Below are 14,272 nucleotides of genomic sequence, written 5' to 3' on the forward strand. Positions count from 1 at the left end.
TTTTCAGTTTTATTTGCAAGCTTAATCCCTTTTATTCTGCCATTAAGATATGGAAATCTCAAGGCTAAGTCTTGGGCCCTCTTCTCATTCTATTCTATAGTACATGTCATTTATATCCATGGTCTTAATTAACATCTATATGTTGGTGGTTCCCTTTTTTTTTTTTAAACTCATGCTTAGAACTCTAACCTTCAGACCTACAGAGCCAACTTCTTATTCAAAATTTCCATACAGACTTCTCAAAGGCACCTCAGATGCAACATGGCCAAAACTAAAAACACGCTTTTCTTCCAGTTTTACCTACCCCAGTAAATGGCACCAACCCACGCATCTATTGGCCTAACAAGACACTGAAGCTGAGTAACAGAGGAAACCAAGGCAGTTATAGTTCACAGGAAGAGAATCACAGGACCAAAGAAGAGAACCAGAGCATCTCAGAGAGAAAGTTCTGGACTTCTCCTCGGAGGAAACAATCGGGGGCTGGGCAAGAACTACTCACAAAGTCTGTTCTCACCAGGCAGACTGGAAAAACACAGGCCTCAGTGATGGGGAAGAATCTGCCATGGACTGAATTCTTCTGGCTCTGCCTAAGACAGCTTAAGGTTCCTAAGTATCGAGCTATTTACGAATACAGGCAGATCTCATTTTGCTGTGTTACTCCACTTCGCAGATATTGCGTTTTTTTTACAAATTGAAAGTTTGTGGCACTCATGCATCACGCAAGTCTATCAGCGCCATTGTTCTGACAGCATTTGCTCACTTTGTGTCTCTGTGTCCTATTTTGGAAATTGTCACAATATTCCAAACTCTTCCGTTATTATTGTATCTGTTATGGTGATCTGTGACCGGGGATCTTTGATGGCACTATTATAATTGTTTCAGGGCACCACAAACCACACCCATAAAAGAAGGTCAACTTAATAAATGTGTGGGTTCTGACCGCTCCCTCTGAAGGCTCAGATGAGGGTTAGCACTTTTTAGCAATAAAGTATTTTTTATTTAAGATATGTACATTGCTATTTTGGATATAATGCTGCTGTGCACTTAAGATACTACGTATAAACATACTTTTATATGCACTGGGAAACTAACAAGTTCACGTGACTTGCTTTACTGCAACACTTACTTTATAGCAGTGGTCTGGAACCGAATCCAAAATACCTTCGAGGTCTGCCTATACCTTAACTACATCAAGCTCACTTCCATGCCTGCTCACAAGCTTCCTCTCCTTGAAAATTATATTCCCAGGGGCTTCCTGTACACTCCTCCTTCAATGTTGTTTCTCCTGCTAGACTATAAGCTCCGTGAAAGCAGACGCAGGACAATCTCATGTAACATAGTATCCCCAATGTCTAGCACGTTGCATAGCCCACTGTAAAACTTCAATTACTATTTTAAATACAACTACTTTTTCCTCAATGGTCTTCAGCTTACTAACAGATATTGTCAAAATCATTTTTATTCTGTTTCAGTAACACACAGAGGGTCTTGTTCTCTGAACTGTCACACTGGGTCTATTTTTTGAACTGCCACATCTTTCCTATGTCGCATTATTGATCTGTCTTTTCATCGTAAGACAGGGAGGTCAGTAGGTGCTGGATCATTACTGGATATTGAGATGGTCTCTTCAGAAACTCTGTTGGGCCCTGTACAAGTCTTTCAGGCTCAGATAAGGAAAAAGTGCATGTTTACCCCATTGATGCTTCCCCAAGTAAAGGTCTGCCCTTGTGGGGAGTAGCGATTCATTCTGTAATAAAAAAAACGTATTAACCACATGTTTAAGGATATATCAGTGAGGCTAGGCCTCCCTTTAGCTGGCAAAACAGCCAGTCTTTGGACATAGAAAACCAGCCAACCCCTTAGGCAAGCATAGACTGGAAACATTTTCTGCAGTGTTGTAAACGTCCGCAGTTGAGAGACTAAATCCTAGGGAACATTTCCAGAGAGCAGGAGCCAGATAGATAGAGATTTGTTTCTCCCGAAGGCTCCACTCTTGCCTCCGGCCCTGACAACTCAGCTGGTTTTGCCTAAGGTAGTTTCTACAGTCCCTTTCAGTGAAATCCCACAGGCAGCTCTCTATAGGCGGTCACTTGCACTTTGGACACCTCTCACCTCCGTCTAGTCTCACCTTCATCGCCTCCAGCAGAAACTCCTCCCAGTTTCTGTAATCTGGATGGCATTCTTCCCCCAGGTTCCAGGACTGATAAAGAAATATATTGATGGGAAAAAGCCAGTGTCATTTTAATGGGAATCTAGAAGCAGAGAAGCAAATTCAATACGCACTTATACTGCCACCTTAATCCAGAGGTTCAAACGTTATTAGACTGTTTACTTCCTGCCTATAATTGATTCTTTATTCCTTTACACTGGTCTTTAATAAATTTTACAAATGGAACCAAAATATTTTCTCAGGCAACTTTATTTTTTGAATAGGGTTTGATAACTACTATGAGTTCTAAAGGTGATTTAATAAGTGAAATCTGTTCTCTTCTTTCTACTCTCGAGCCCAGTTTAAGGGTAAGTCATTGTATGACACCTGTCCCTAATGGTCCACGGTGACCTTGGCATTACAATGCCCCTTATGAAAAGGAGAGGCACTGATATATAATCTGCCACGTGCATGACTCCCTTTCTCAAATTCTAGTCATTTGTATGACAAAGCAAGGTTAAAGTTCCTTATTCTCCATTCCTGTATAAACTAGTAGTTAAGAATTAAACATACATATATTACTAAATAATTTATATAACAAAAGGTGATTATGCAAATATTAGATGACAACAGTAAATATTTATTAATCTGGTAAGCCAATGGCTGGTGATCACACAGGGCCAAAGACACTCCCACAGGCCATGGGGTGGCCACTTAGTATTCAATATAAAGGAGAAAAAAAGTGGTTTAATGCACAGAATGGGATGTTGTCCGGGTTAAATAAGTTTGTGCTCTTCAATTAACTACCTTATGCACGGGACAGAATAGGCTCCATTTGTTGGATTGCCTATTATGTGCAATTACTTGCACATCTGTAATTCAATCCAGTCTAAACATTATTTGATATACACTGAAGCAGATCCTGATAAACAGAAGTTGATGTTAACTATCCAGTTAGCTAAGAAACGAATAATATCCAGATGAAATCACTTCCCTGCATGAGCATAGAGCTCAAATGGCGAGAATGGAAATACCAAGGCGTGGTCTGCAAGGATATCTTTGGTCATGTATGATTTACTATCACCAGTAAGTGCCTGAGGCTGGAAGGAATATTGGATTTCCTAAGTACTTTAAGATATGCTTTCAGAAGCAGGGAAAAAGCCAAAATGTCAGTTCCATTAAAATAATTACATCGCAGGTACGTGCTTACTTTTACCTAGAGGCTTAAGATACGAGTATTTTTTCACATCTTTAATAGTTTTGAATTTCTATAATCTGTTTGGTAAACTGACATTTCATTGTATATGCTATTTGTAGAATAAAATAACGGTATAATTTTAAAATCAACATATACAGTACATAGAGCAATCTCTAAGAGGAGCCTGAGTTATTGCAAATGTATGAGCTATTTCCATGGAAGAAAAAGATGGAAAGCCCTTTCCCATTTGTATTTATAAAGGCTGCGTGACTCTTTAAATATATACACTGATGCCAACAGAGCCATCAGAAATCAATAAATCACATTCTCATGTGCTGTAAAATGTCTGACACACACATTCATTTTCCTGGTCTGAAATTCTCTGCAAAAGGGACTGTGTAAATGTTCCATTTTAGTTTAATGACATTCTCCACAGTTAAAATGATGTGCATTATTACCAGTGAGTTCAAAAACCTGAAGAGCACAAAGCTAGATAGGGTTTTAAAGAGACTACATAGTACATATCCTTCATAGTACATATCCTTCAGTGGCCTGTCATTTAACAGAGCACAGACACACAGATATGAATGCAGGACCAAATCAGGAGATTAGTAAGAATGGATTGAAATGCTGCAATTACCACTTGGACGAAAAAATAACAGGCATAATTTATTTAGAAGCAGCTGGGGGATGGTCCTATAAGTATTTGGAGACACAGCCCCGAGAGGCCGACGCCACTGAATGGAGAAAGAGATGAACATCACTTAAAAATGACACAGACAACAGAAATGACAACAACCTATTCATCAGTGACGTCCAACCTGAAAGTGTAACAAAAACCTAAATAACACTCCACCTGAGTTGACATTTATTCCACCAGTTGCCCTATATTTTAAAAAGGTCTCAAAATTGTTCTACGTAGACATCGTTTCTAAAGTACAAATTCTTAAAGAAAGAAGGGATCTGTCATGTATAATCTAGAAGGTTCTAAGAATTCTGCAAGCACATCTTGCAGAGAGCTAAGCAGAAAAGGCAACATCTGAAATAAACCCCAGCCCTGAATTTATTAAGCCAGTATTCCTACGTGGGGACTGAAGGAAGAACTAGCTACAATTCTGCCTGTTCACTGGCACTGAGCAACGTTGCTCTGGCCTCTTGTTTCTTTGTATTTGGTCTCTGAACCAAAATGCTGTGGCCAAGGAGATGACACTTGACCCATGCGTTTACCCAAACCTGATCATATTCAAAGTGTGTTATTCTGAGACTCTTCATTCAAAATGTAGCTTTCTTCCTTTAATCCACATTTTCCTTTCCCTGAGACCTCCACTCACTCTAAGTTTTCTTCCTATCCAGCCTGGACCCCATAATCAACCACCCCAACAAGCATCTCACAAGTCCCCTACAACCTTTCAGCTCCTTTGTAAATCTCCAACACCCTGGCAAAATCCAACTCCTGGCACCAAGCTAAGTGTACCAATACTTAGCACTGTGGGGTGGGAAACACAGAAGCAGACCAAGTGTGTCTGCTGGCATCTGAACTCAGATGGGGCCTCAATGCTGTTCAGTAGCCACTTCTTCCCCAGGATGAAGCCACAGTACAGTCCATCAGGCTGCTTTCCAAAGCCTTTAACTCTTGTGAAACCCCTAATTCTCTAGCCTCTGAGAAGACAAATACACCACCACCCAGCTGAAAACCCCTCACTCTGCACCATACTCTTCACACTTAGTTATTTCTTCCCTCCTTCTTTCCTGCTTCTCTCCTCTCTGATCTCAGAAATCAACACTTCTTTTTTTCTTAAGCCAGCTTCTTTATCAAGAGAGTCCATTCCTTGCCATCTCTTCTAAGACTTCCATCCATAAATCAAATCCTCTCTCTTCTATCGTCAATTTCTTCTATCAACTGCCTCAGTTTTTAGGACAAAAACATGTTTAAGCCCATCCTAGCTTTAAAAACATACCAATCTTTTGCTATTCTCAAATGCGTAATAAATACTTACTGCCTAAAAGGGGTATTCAATTCTTCCTTCCCCCTCAAATCCAATTACCAAATCATGATGATTTTATTTCTAAAATGCCTGTATTGGATAGAATTGCCCCCCCGCACAAGTTCATAGGTTGAAGCCCTAACCATGTGACTATATTTGGAGACATGGCCTTCAAAGAGGTAATTAAGATTAAATGAGGTCGTATAGGTGGGCCCCAACCCAATATGAGGGGTGCCTTTATAAGAAGAGAACGGGACACTAGTGATGCAGGCATGCAGAAAAAAGGTCACGTGAGGACACACAGAGAAGGAGGCTGTCTAAAAGCCGAGAAGAGAGGCCTCAGGAGAATCGAAATATGCTGGCATCTTGAACTTGGCTTTGCAGCCTCCAGACCTGTGAGAAAATAAATGCTGTTTCTAAGTCACCCAGTCTGTGGCATTTTGTTATGGTAGCCCTAGCAAACTCATACAATGTCTCATGAATGAGGCCTTTCCTTTTCACTCTTTGGCTTCGGCAAAAGTTCTTACGTTTATCAGATATGTTAAACTAGCTTTATAAGTGGCTTCCCGGGCTATATTCATTGACTAGGAAAACACTTACTGAGCACTTACTATATGCCAGGCACAGTGAATGGCAGAAACAGAGCCACTGTCCTGGGGCTGTTTATTTTCATGAGGAAAGACAAATGAACAGATACATAACCAAGTTAATCATAGACTGTGACAAGTGCAGGAAAGGAAATAAATAGATAACTAAGACAGAAAACATCCAGAGAGGCTACTTTAGATGGGAGGGGAGGAAAGAAGAGCCTTTATGAGGAGCTGACATTGAGACTTGGTGGAGAAGAACGAGCTGGCCTTGGCAAATGATGCTGAGAAAACATTCCTGGCAGAGCTGTGAGAAAGCACAGAGGTTGAGAGAGAACAGAAGCTGAGGTTTCAGGGGCAGGAAGGAAGATAGTGTGGCTACACCACAGCCAGGTGGAGAATGGGGGAATCTCTCCTCTATTCCATGCTTCATTCCTCCAATAGAGCTCTTTTTCTATAATATAAATCTAATAATGTCATGCCCCAAATGTAAAACCTTGCTATGTTCTACATGGCCTTCTTTACAGGCTTGCTCCAGCCTACCTTTCTAGCCTCAAGTTTCTCACCCTATACCCCAGTCATCTAAAATTATGCGTGGACAGACATCATATACTTCTCTGCCTCTCTCTTGGGTGCCAGGAGCATCATGTAGGGAAAGAGCATCAACTTGGCACTAGACAAACCTGTGTTCAAATTCTGGCTCCCGCGTTTTTACTTGGAAGAAGTTACGTTAAGTCCTTTTCTCTCCCTGATCCACAGTTTCCACATATGAGGTGGGGTTAATAATGCAGACTCTTTGGAGAGTTACTGTAAGCATTAGTGCTCATCTCTGTAGGAGGCCTAGCACTGTAGGTAATCAGTATTATTACTGATAAATATGTTTCCTCTACTAGGAATGCCTGACACACTTCTTAACTTGGGAAACTTCCTCCATTGTTTTGGACCTAGTTCAGTAATACCTTCTCTTGAAACCTTCTCCAACGCCCACAGACAGAACATAATCACCTCCTCCGTGTCACCTTAACACAATGCATATACTAACACCATGGCATAGCTCTGGACCTACAGGTCTTCACCTCATGCCCAGCCCCACTCTTCTCTAACCATTACTTCCCTCAAGGTAGGAAGTGGAACCTATTAATGTTTATATCACCAATGCTTATCCGGCACATAATACATGTTAAATAAACACTGGTTGAATGAATGAACTATATACCCTAGTCCTCCCCCAAACCACCAGAGTCTGCTTACAGCCACATCATTCTACTTCCTCAAAAGGTCTGTCATTCAGGAGCCCGGCAGGTACAGGTGGCTCATTCAAGTCATCACCGTTCAAAGAAAGTAGATTAAAGTGACTATTTATAAAGGTGTGGGCAGGATGCAGCAAAACCACAGAGGACAGTGCATTAAACCAGAGCTAATGATGGGGGCTAGTATTTGACATGAACGGTAAGGGGAGAAGCGGGAATTTGGACAGAGAGAGCTGTGTGGCAAGGGCCTTCTGACAGAAGCTGGTCAGTGGATGTGGCCCGTGCTGACCACACAGGGCAGGTAAGGGGCTCAGCCTCACTTTTCTTCCTCCACCCAACCCCCTGTTGGGGCTTCCCAAGAGCTGAAACCTATTAGAATCCAGAAGGCCTTCTCCTCCCCCTCCTGAGGAATTCAGGCCTGAAGCTAAAATTAACATAGGTCCCTGCATGAGGGGCTCACGATGGCTCAGAGTGGGATCACTGCGCCCAGCGGGGTGAGGTAGAGGGGAGGCCTGGGGGGGAGCTGCAGAGACAGAGCATGGTTTGGTGGTGGTGGGGCGCCTGTACAGGCCAGGCCTGATAAGCAGTGTCAGGGGTCAAGCAGGAAGTGGGGGGAAGGTGCCCAAGCAGGGTGGGTGGGTACGTGGGCCGTCATGGAAAGTCAGAGCCTCAAGGAGACCATCCCCATGGGGAGGTATGCTGGCCAACATGGAAGACTGGTTACCTACAAGGGGATTAATCGACTACTTAGATATATTAAGGATAATAGAAACTGAGTTTCTCACTGTCACTGTCAAACAGCTTTGGAAAGGGAGAAAACCAGAATGAACTATGGGGTATTAGATTAGCGTTGAAGGTATTAGTGTGAATTCATGGTTTACAAGATATAGAGGAACATATAGAAATAAATGCAGATAGAAATTGTGCTATGTTTATATATAGGCTCATACTCTTTCTTCTATAAGATGTCCCTTATCTCCAAGACACAGAAGGAGGTGTTCACACACACATGCACACACATGTATGGATGTATGCATTCCTATATATACATACATATATTTCCTAGGTCTGTCATAGATCTGGGAGAAGCAACACCCCAATAGCAAAGAGCAAGTGTTTCGTGAGATACTGACTTCTAAATACCATCTTCCACTAAAGGGAACCACGGCTCCTTGGAGAAAGGATTCATTCCAGGGCTGAGACAGGGAAAGTACAAGATGAGACTGAAACAATTCCATGTATTTTAAAGTAATGAAATGCTCGAAGAGTGATGCAGACACGTCAGAAGACACAGGAGCCAGCTTGAACAGGCTCCTAGTGACCAAATGTGGACAACTGAGCATAATAACCTATTGAAAAACTAGGAAACAAGGAAACCATACAGATAGGAGTAAGTGGATAAATTGAGAGTCTCAAGAACAGGATATATCCTCACAAAATACTATCTAATTACAAACAGGGAAGAAGCAACTTTACACTAAAGAAACTCGGCGGATACATTTTAATCAAATGACTGGGAGAAATCAAAATTGTGTGCCACCTCATAGGTGCGAGGAGAATATAGCATCATTTATCGTATTCCTCCCAACGGTACACAATCTGAATCTGATCACTAGGAAATATGACACAAACTAACATTAGCTTATAATCTTCAAAAGTGTCAAAATCATGAAAGTCAAGAGATGATTAAAGAGCTCTTCTAGAATGAAGGAGACTAAAAAGATACGACAACTAAATAAAATGACAGATTCCATACTGAATCTTGTTGCTAAAAGTGACATTACTGGGACAGGTGGCTAAACTTGAATAGAGTCTAAGAATCACACAGTAAGAATGATCAATGCTAGCTTCCTGATCTTGATTGGCTGCACTGTGCTTACACAAGAGGACGCCCTTGTTTGTAGGAAAAAACAGGCTTAAAGTCATAACATTACTGAGGGTGGGGGGAGGGATGGATAATGAGGCTTGAAACTTCTTCTCTAATATATCTTTAAATTTTGTGAAAGTTTATGATTATTTCAAAATTCAAAAAAAGAAAAAAGAAAGGAAGACAGAGGCATCCTTTCTCTTGATGCAGTAGTCCATACGTGGATTACTCTCCATATACAGCCTCCTGGAGCAAAGCCGAGAAAAGAAGGTGGAGGATGGATCTAAAGGAACAAAGAAAAGATGTCCCACTTACTCCCCAGTGACTTCCTAATGTCCATCTGAGACACTTGCCTGTACATAACCTCCCCACTGATGATCTCTCATGGATTTGCTATTTTATATCTATTCCCTGGCTCCTCCCATACCCTTTCTAATACTTTCTTACAAATATATGTACTCCTTTGGGATGGCCATGATATCTCACAGGCTCATCAAATCCCATAGCTGACAGTATAATCTACGTAAATTTTAATCACTAATTCCATCTTCTCCAGTCACAAAACCTGAATATATATAGCCATCTTTGGACATTTCATATAGTTTATAGAAGCATCTCAACCCAACGTGTTCAAAACCAAACTCAACGCCTACCCTACTACAGTGGACATGATAGTTGACTTCTCCCCCACCCTCCATTGCATAGCCTCTAATAGAACTTCCTAAAAACCAGATTTCTAAAGTTTTCCTGACATCTCCACAGTGCACCATTCTACTTCAGGAGTTGGTGAGCACTCTAAAATTCAGGAGTAGGCCTGGTTGCTTTAAACCAATTTGCATATTCCACTTCCTCAGCTAGGGTCGTTGTTTAAGAAGTAGTCACTGTGATCTACTGATACGTAGTATCATTCTTGTGACTCAGGTTTATCTTTGAAATACTGGGACAGAAGTATTTTCCCCAGGAATGTGAACCAATAGGCAAATACCCATTTTTGGATTCAGGTAGCCATCCTACTACAAAGGGATTCAGGTTTAGAAGAGTGCCAACAAGGGAGAGATTTTTTAAAAATGAATTCATTAAACACTTAAATGGATCCTTGATAATAACTGAATTCCAGGACCAGCAACCAGAAGCCCACTCTAACCTCCATCTTATAATTACCTGAGCCAATAAATCCCCTTTATATTTAAGTCAGTTTGAGTTCAGTTTTCTGTTGCTTGCAGTATAATGTGTGGAAAGCAAACTTAAATATAAAACTAGTTGTGACACTGTCATAAAGCAACTAGAAGTATGTAAAAAAATGTAATCTAAGATAAACAGACCTCTAGAAAAAGAAAGAAAAGTACAGATATAGGAAAAAAAAATACAGGCTGGCTTAATGATAGTTGGCACTGGCAAGGTAAATGGGAAACCTAGCTTCCCTTATTTTAAAGATGTAATAATGAAATAAGCCTTGGCTTCATTTGGCCCAGAATAGGACAGCCTGTAGGACTGCTTCAGGGGAGAAATCAGGCAGAAACCTGGGGTAGTCAAAGGAGGGAAACGAAAAAACTGGGAATTTCAAATTTTGTAAAAATACGTGAAAACAAGCTTTTGTACAAGTGAAATTCATAGGTATTTCACATAATTACAGTACCTTCCACTCGCTCAAATAAATCTTTGTAATCAGATTCACATTTCCATGCCTTTCCTACTCATTCTGGCCTAGAAAATGGTGATGTTCACCGACTTTTGGGTTTTTATAAACTGAAGTGAAATAGACCGGTTTTGGAAGGTTGTTTCATCAAGTTGCCTGTTCCTTTCTGCTGGGAGATAGGGTTGAGCTCAACTCTAGCAGGGCCCGGAGAAAGAGCTCTAAACTTCTTGATGTCAAATGCTAATAGGCCCACAGAGCCTTCCTGTCCTCCCAAGTCACCCTAAATAAAATCTCCATTTGCCTTCCAGAACTTCTACAGACCTTCTTCTTCCAGACCATCCCATAGGCAGTGTCATTTATTCCCACTCTTCTGGGTTGAAAATATGCCGGGAATTCACTCCTTTCTTTTCTTTTCCAAGGCTAATGTCTAAGGTCAGACTCTTATCTCTTATTTCAACTACTGTGACTGTCTCTTGCCCAGTCTCCCTGCGTCTTATCTTTCTGCCTCTCCAATACATTTTTTACAGAGCTACTGGCTCCTAAGAGAAAATAATGACAATATGTTATTTATCCTTTGGATCTTCTTCTCCTGCCCTATGTCCAGGCACTAAAATATTTATTTAAATTATTTTATGTATGCTGTTTCTCATTTGAGAAATCTCTGATGGTGCCCACTGGTTTCAGAAAAAGTTAAAAGAGCTTAATCTGCAACCAGGGTCATCGAGGTTTAGACCATATTACCCTTTAGCACAGCATCCTACCACACACACAGCAAGTCTGTGTAAATGACAAGCTCTCCCTCTGTAAAATTCACTTTCCCTTGGCTCTACTTACAAAACACCTATTAGTCCTTCAAGGTTCAAGTGAAGTATCTGTTCCACCATAAAATCTTCTCCAATACTACTTTCAGATTAAAGTTTTTCATCCTTCGTGCCTTCTGAGGACTTTATATTTGTATTTGACATTTATGTCACTCTGCCTGGTCTTATACTAAATTTGGTATAGATCTATCCAGTTATCAGACTTCTTTCCTAGTAAAGAGGAAACTGTATTTCAGCATGAGGTTGTCTTTCTCCTCCGTCTGTTATTCCTCTGGAAGATTCATTCCTGAAGCCTCTGTATTTAGCACAGTATATGCAGCACATAATACATGCTCAGTAAGTATTTCTTGAATGAATGATTTCCCAATGGACTACATGTTCTTTGAGAACAGGTATTGTGCCTTATTCATTTATATTTCTCACAGTGACTGGAAAAAACTGAGTAACAGAAACTGCTACAGGTTGAATTCAATATTAGGCTTATTGACACTGCCTCCTGGGTTCCTGAAATACTTGGCTAATCCAAGGACAATTTGTCATTTCTTCTTTCCAAAAAGACTGGAGTACTTTACATATGCCAAATCTTATTCCAGGATCTGGAGGTACAACTGTAAACAAGACAAACCACACATACGTTGAAGTGCAGGCAATAGTCACGTAGCTAATAAATCCACCTCCCCCTGCCAAAAAAATAAAGTTTTTCTAAACACCTGAACTCAATCCTCAGTCACACCAGCTTGAAACCCAGGAATGATCAGGGGCCTCCCCCTATACCTTGCTTCAAGTGTTATTTGACAAAATGTAAAATTGCCACCACTGGATGATGGTGCTAATGATGATGGTGGTGATGAGGAAGGTGACTGCACGGTCCTACTCCTCTTCGAGTTCGAGGCTATTCTCCAAATTCAAGCCCTCATTCTGCCTTTTGGAATAACTAAAATTGCTTTCTAACAACACTTTCATGCTTCCCATCTCTAACATTCCCTTTTCAGTATTGCCAGGATAATTTTCCTAAAAAGCAGTGATCTTATTACATTATAGCTCTGTTCAAAAGCCCTCCGTGTCTTTGCACTGCAAACACAGCGTGAACACTGTTTAGACTCCTTAGTGTCACACTCAAGGCATCTTTCAAAATTGACTTCTAATTTGTCTTTCCAGACTCATTTGCATTGTTGTTCCTATAATCCAGACTCCCACAAAATCAGCTTTTGATTTGGTATCTTTGAATCTTTCACATAAAATACATCTCCATCTATTTTATTCAAATTCTGCCTATACCTCTAGGCCCAATTCAAGGATCCTGTATTTGTCTCTGATTTTTTCCCTTCTACATATAAAAGCTCAGTTTACTTTGTGCTCTCCCCCCTAAGCTTACCTGTTTCTACCTCATATTTTCATTGTTCAGGAATATAGCTTCTGTTTCCAACTAGAGTGTATTTAATCATTGATTCAATAAACATGCAATAGGCACTTACTAATAGATATTTCCCTTATTCCCAAGCACCAAACATGTTTTATATTCATAGTAAATACTGAACAAATTTTCAAACAAAAATGTACTCAAAGTCAAAATAGTATTTTTCTAAATATGAACAATAATCTCCACCAGAGAGATACATAAGAATGATAGAAGACAGCAGCTTATCAAATTTTAAGTATGTATGAAAGGGTGGGTAAGTTAGGAGAAAACAGAATCAAATAAAAAGCTAAGAAAATTTATTCAAAATAATGTGGAAATATTGAATCAATCTTGCCCATTTCAATTTATGGATGTACCTATCATTTTGAGATATAAATTCATAAACACATGCACATTATGTCCATCAACTGGAAACTATATACAGTGTCAAAATTTATTGAAATGAGAATCACAAGGAAATGTAACAGTTTTGTGAAATTTAATAAAAGTTTATGCGATGAAATATTTTTTTTCTTTTCAAAGGAAACAGCTTTAGAAGATGATTGATGCCTGCTATTATGAGTCTATATTTGTATTTCCTTATTTTAGAGGCTTTTAAAAAATACAGAAATACACTTAAAGCACTTTTAGTTATACTGAAAAAAAAGATAAAAGGTGATTATTTATAGGCAATCATATTCACGATGATAGACTCTCAGAAGCCAAATCCAAACATAAATTTTAAATGGTTTAAATGGTTTTTGGAAAGAACTGAGAATGAAAATATTTACATAATTTCTTAGAAACCCTGGCTTTTTATTGCTGCACTTCAATATTCCCTCAGGGCAAAGGGGAAGCTACTTCAAAGATTTATTTGATACTGGAACGTTTGATTTCTTTGTTTTTCCTGCCCAGTGTAGGTAGGTCTGTTGTTTTCACTCTATGGCAATGTGCTTGCTGTATTTTAAAGTTTGAATTTGCTCACTAGTGATCATGAAAAATGAGTCTGTTTAGGCAGATTAAGCAAACACACCAATGCTAGCATTTAAGTATATAAATTACACAAATATACTAGATTATTAGAAAACTATCCATCCATGTATCAGTCATCTTCGATAACAGACCTGCCAGTTCATAATAATATAACTGGTGACTAATACCAAATGTCTGAAACTTCTACTTACCTGCCTATCCACTTCTGGGAGCAAAAGCAGGAGGTATTGTTGAAAATGCTGAGGTAAGGAAGCAAACGTATGTTTATTTATTAATGCCCTCAAGTTAGTGTTGACAAGAATAGATCCCGGGGTTTCTATGTCAATATCCTCAGCTTTGGTCCATTTCAAGTGTCCTGTGATAAATAAGCAAGAGGTATGAATTCAC

The 14,272-nt window shown here is 39.9% G+C and overlaps 1 protein-coding gene across 1 annotated transcript in view; it reads right to left on the reverse strand.

The window, feature by feature from the left end:
• The window catches only part of ASXL3 (ASXL transcriptional regulator 3), a 180,349-nt gene that overhangs the window by 63,607 nt on the left and 102,470 nt on the right, over positions 1 to 14,272 (reverse strand). Inside the window, exon 8 of the mRNA XM_060121228.1 lies at positions 14,077 to 14,240. Coding sequence (XP_059977211.1) covers positions 14,077 to 14,240 — 164 coding nt within the window. The remainder of the gene's footprint in view (positions 1 to 14,076; positions 14,241 to 14,272) is intronic.

This window comes from Lagenorhynchus albirostris, chromosome 14, assembly GCF_949774975.1.
Source record: "Lagenorhynchus albirostris chromosome 14, mLagAlb1.1, whole genome shotgun sequence".
Taxonomy (NCBI): Eukaryota; Metazoa; Chordata; class Mammalia; order Artiodactyla; family Delphinidae; genus Lagenorhynchus; species Lagenorhynchus albirostris.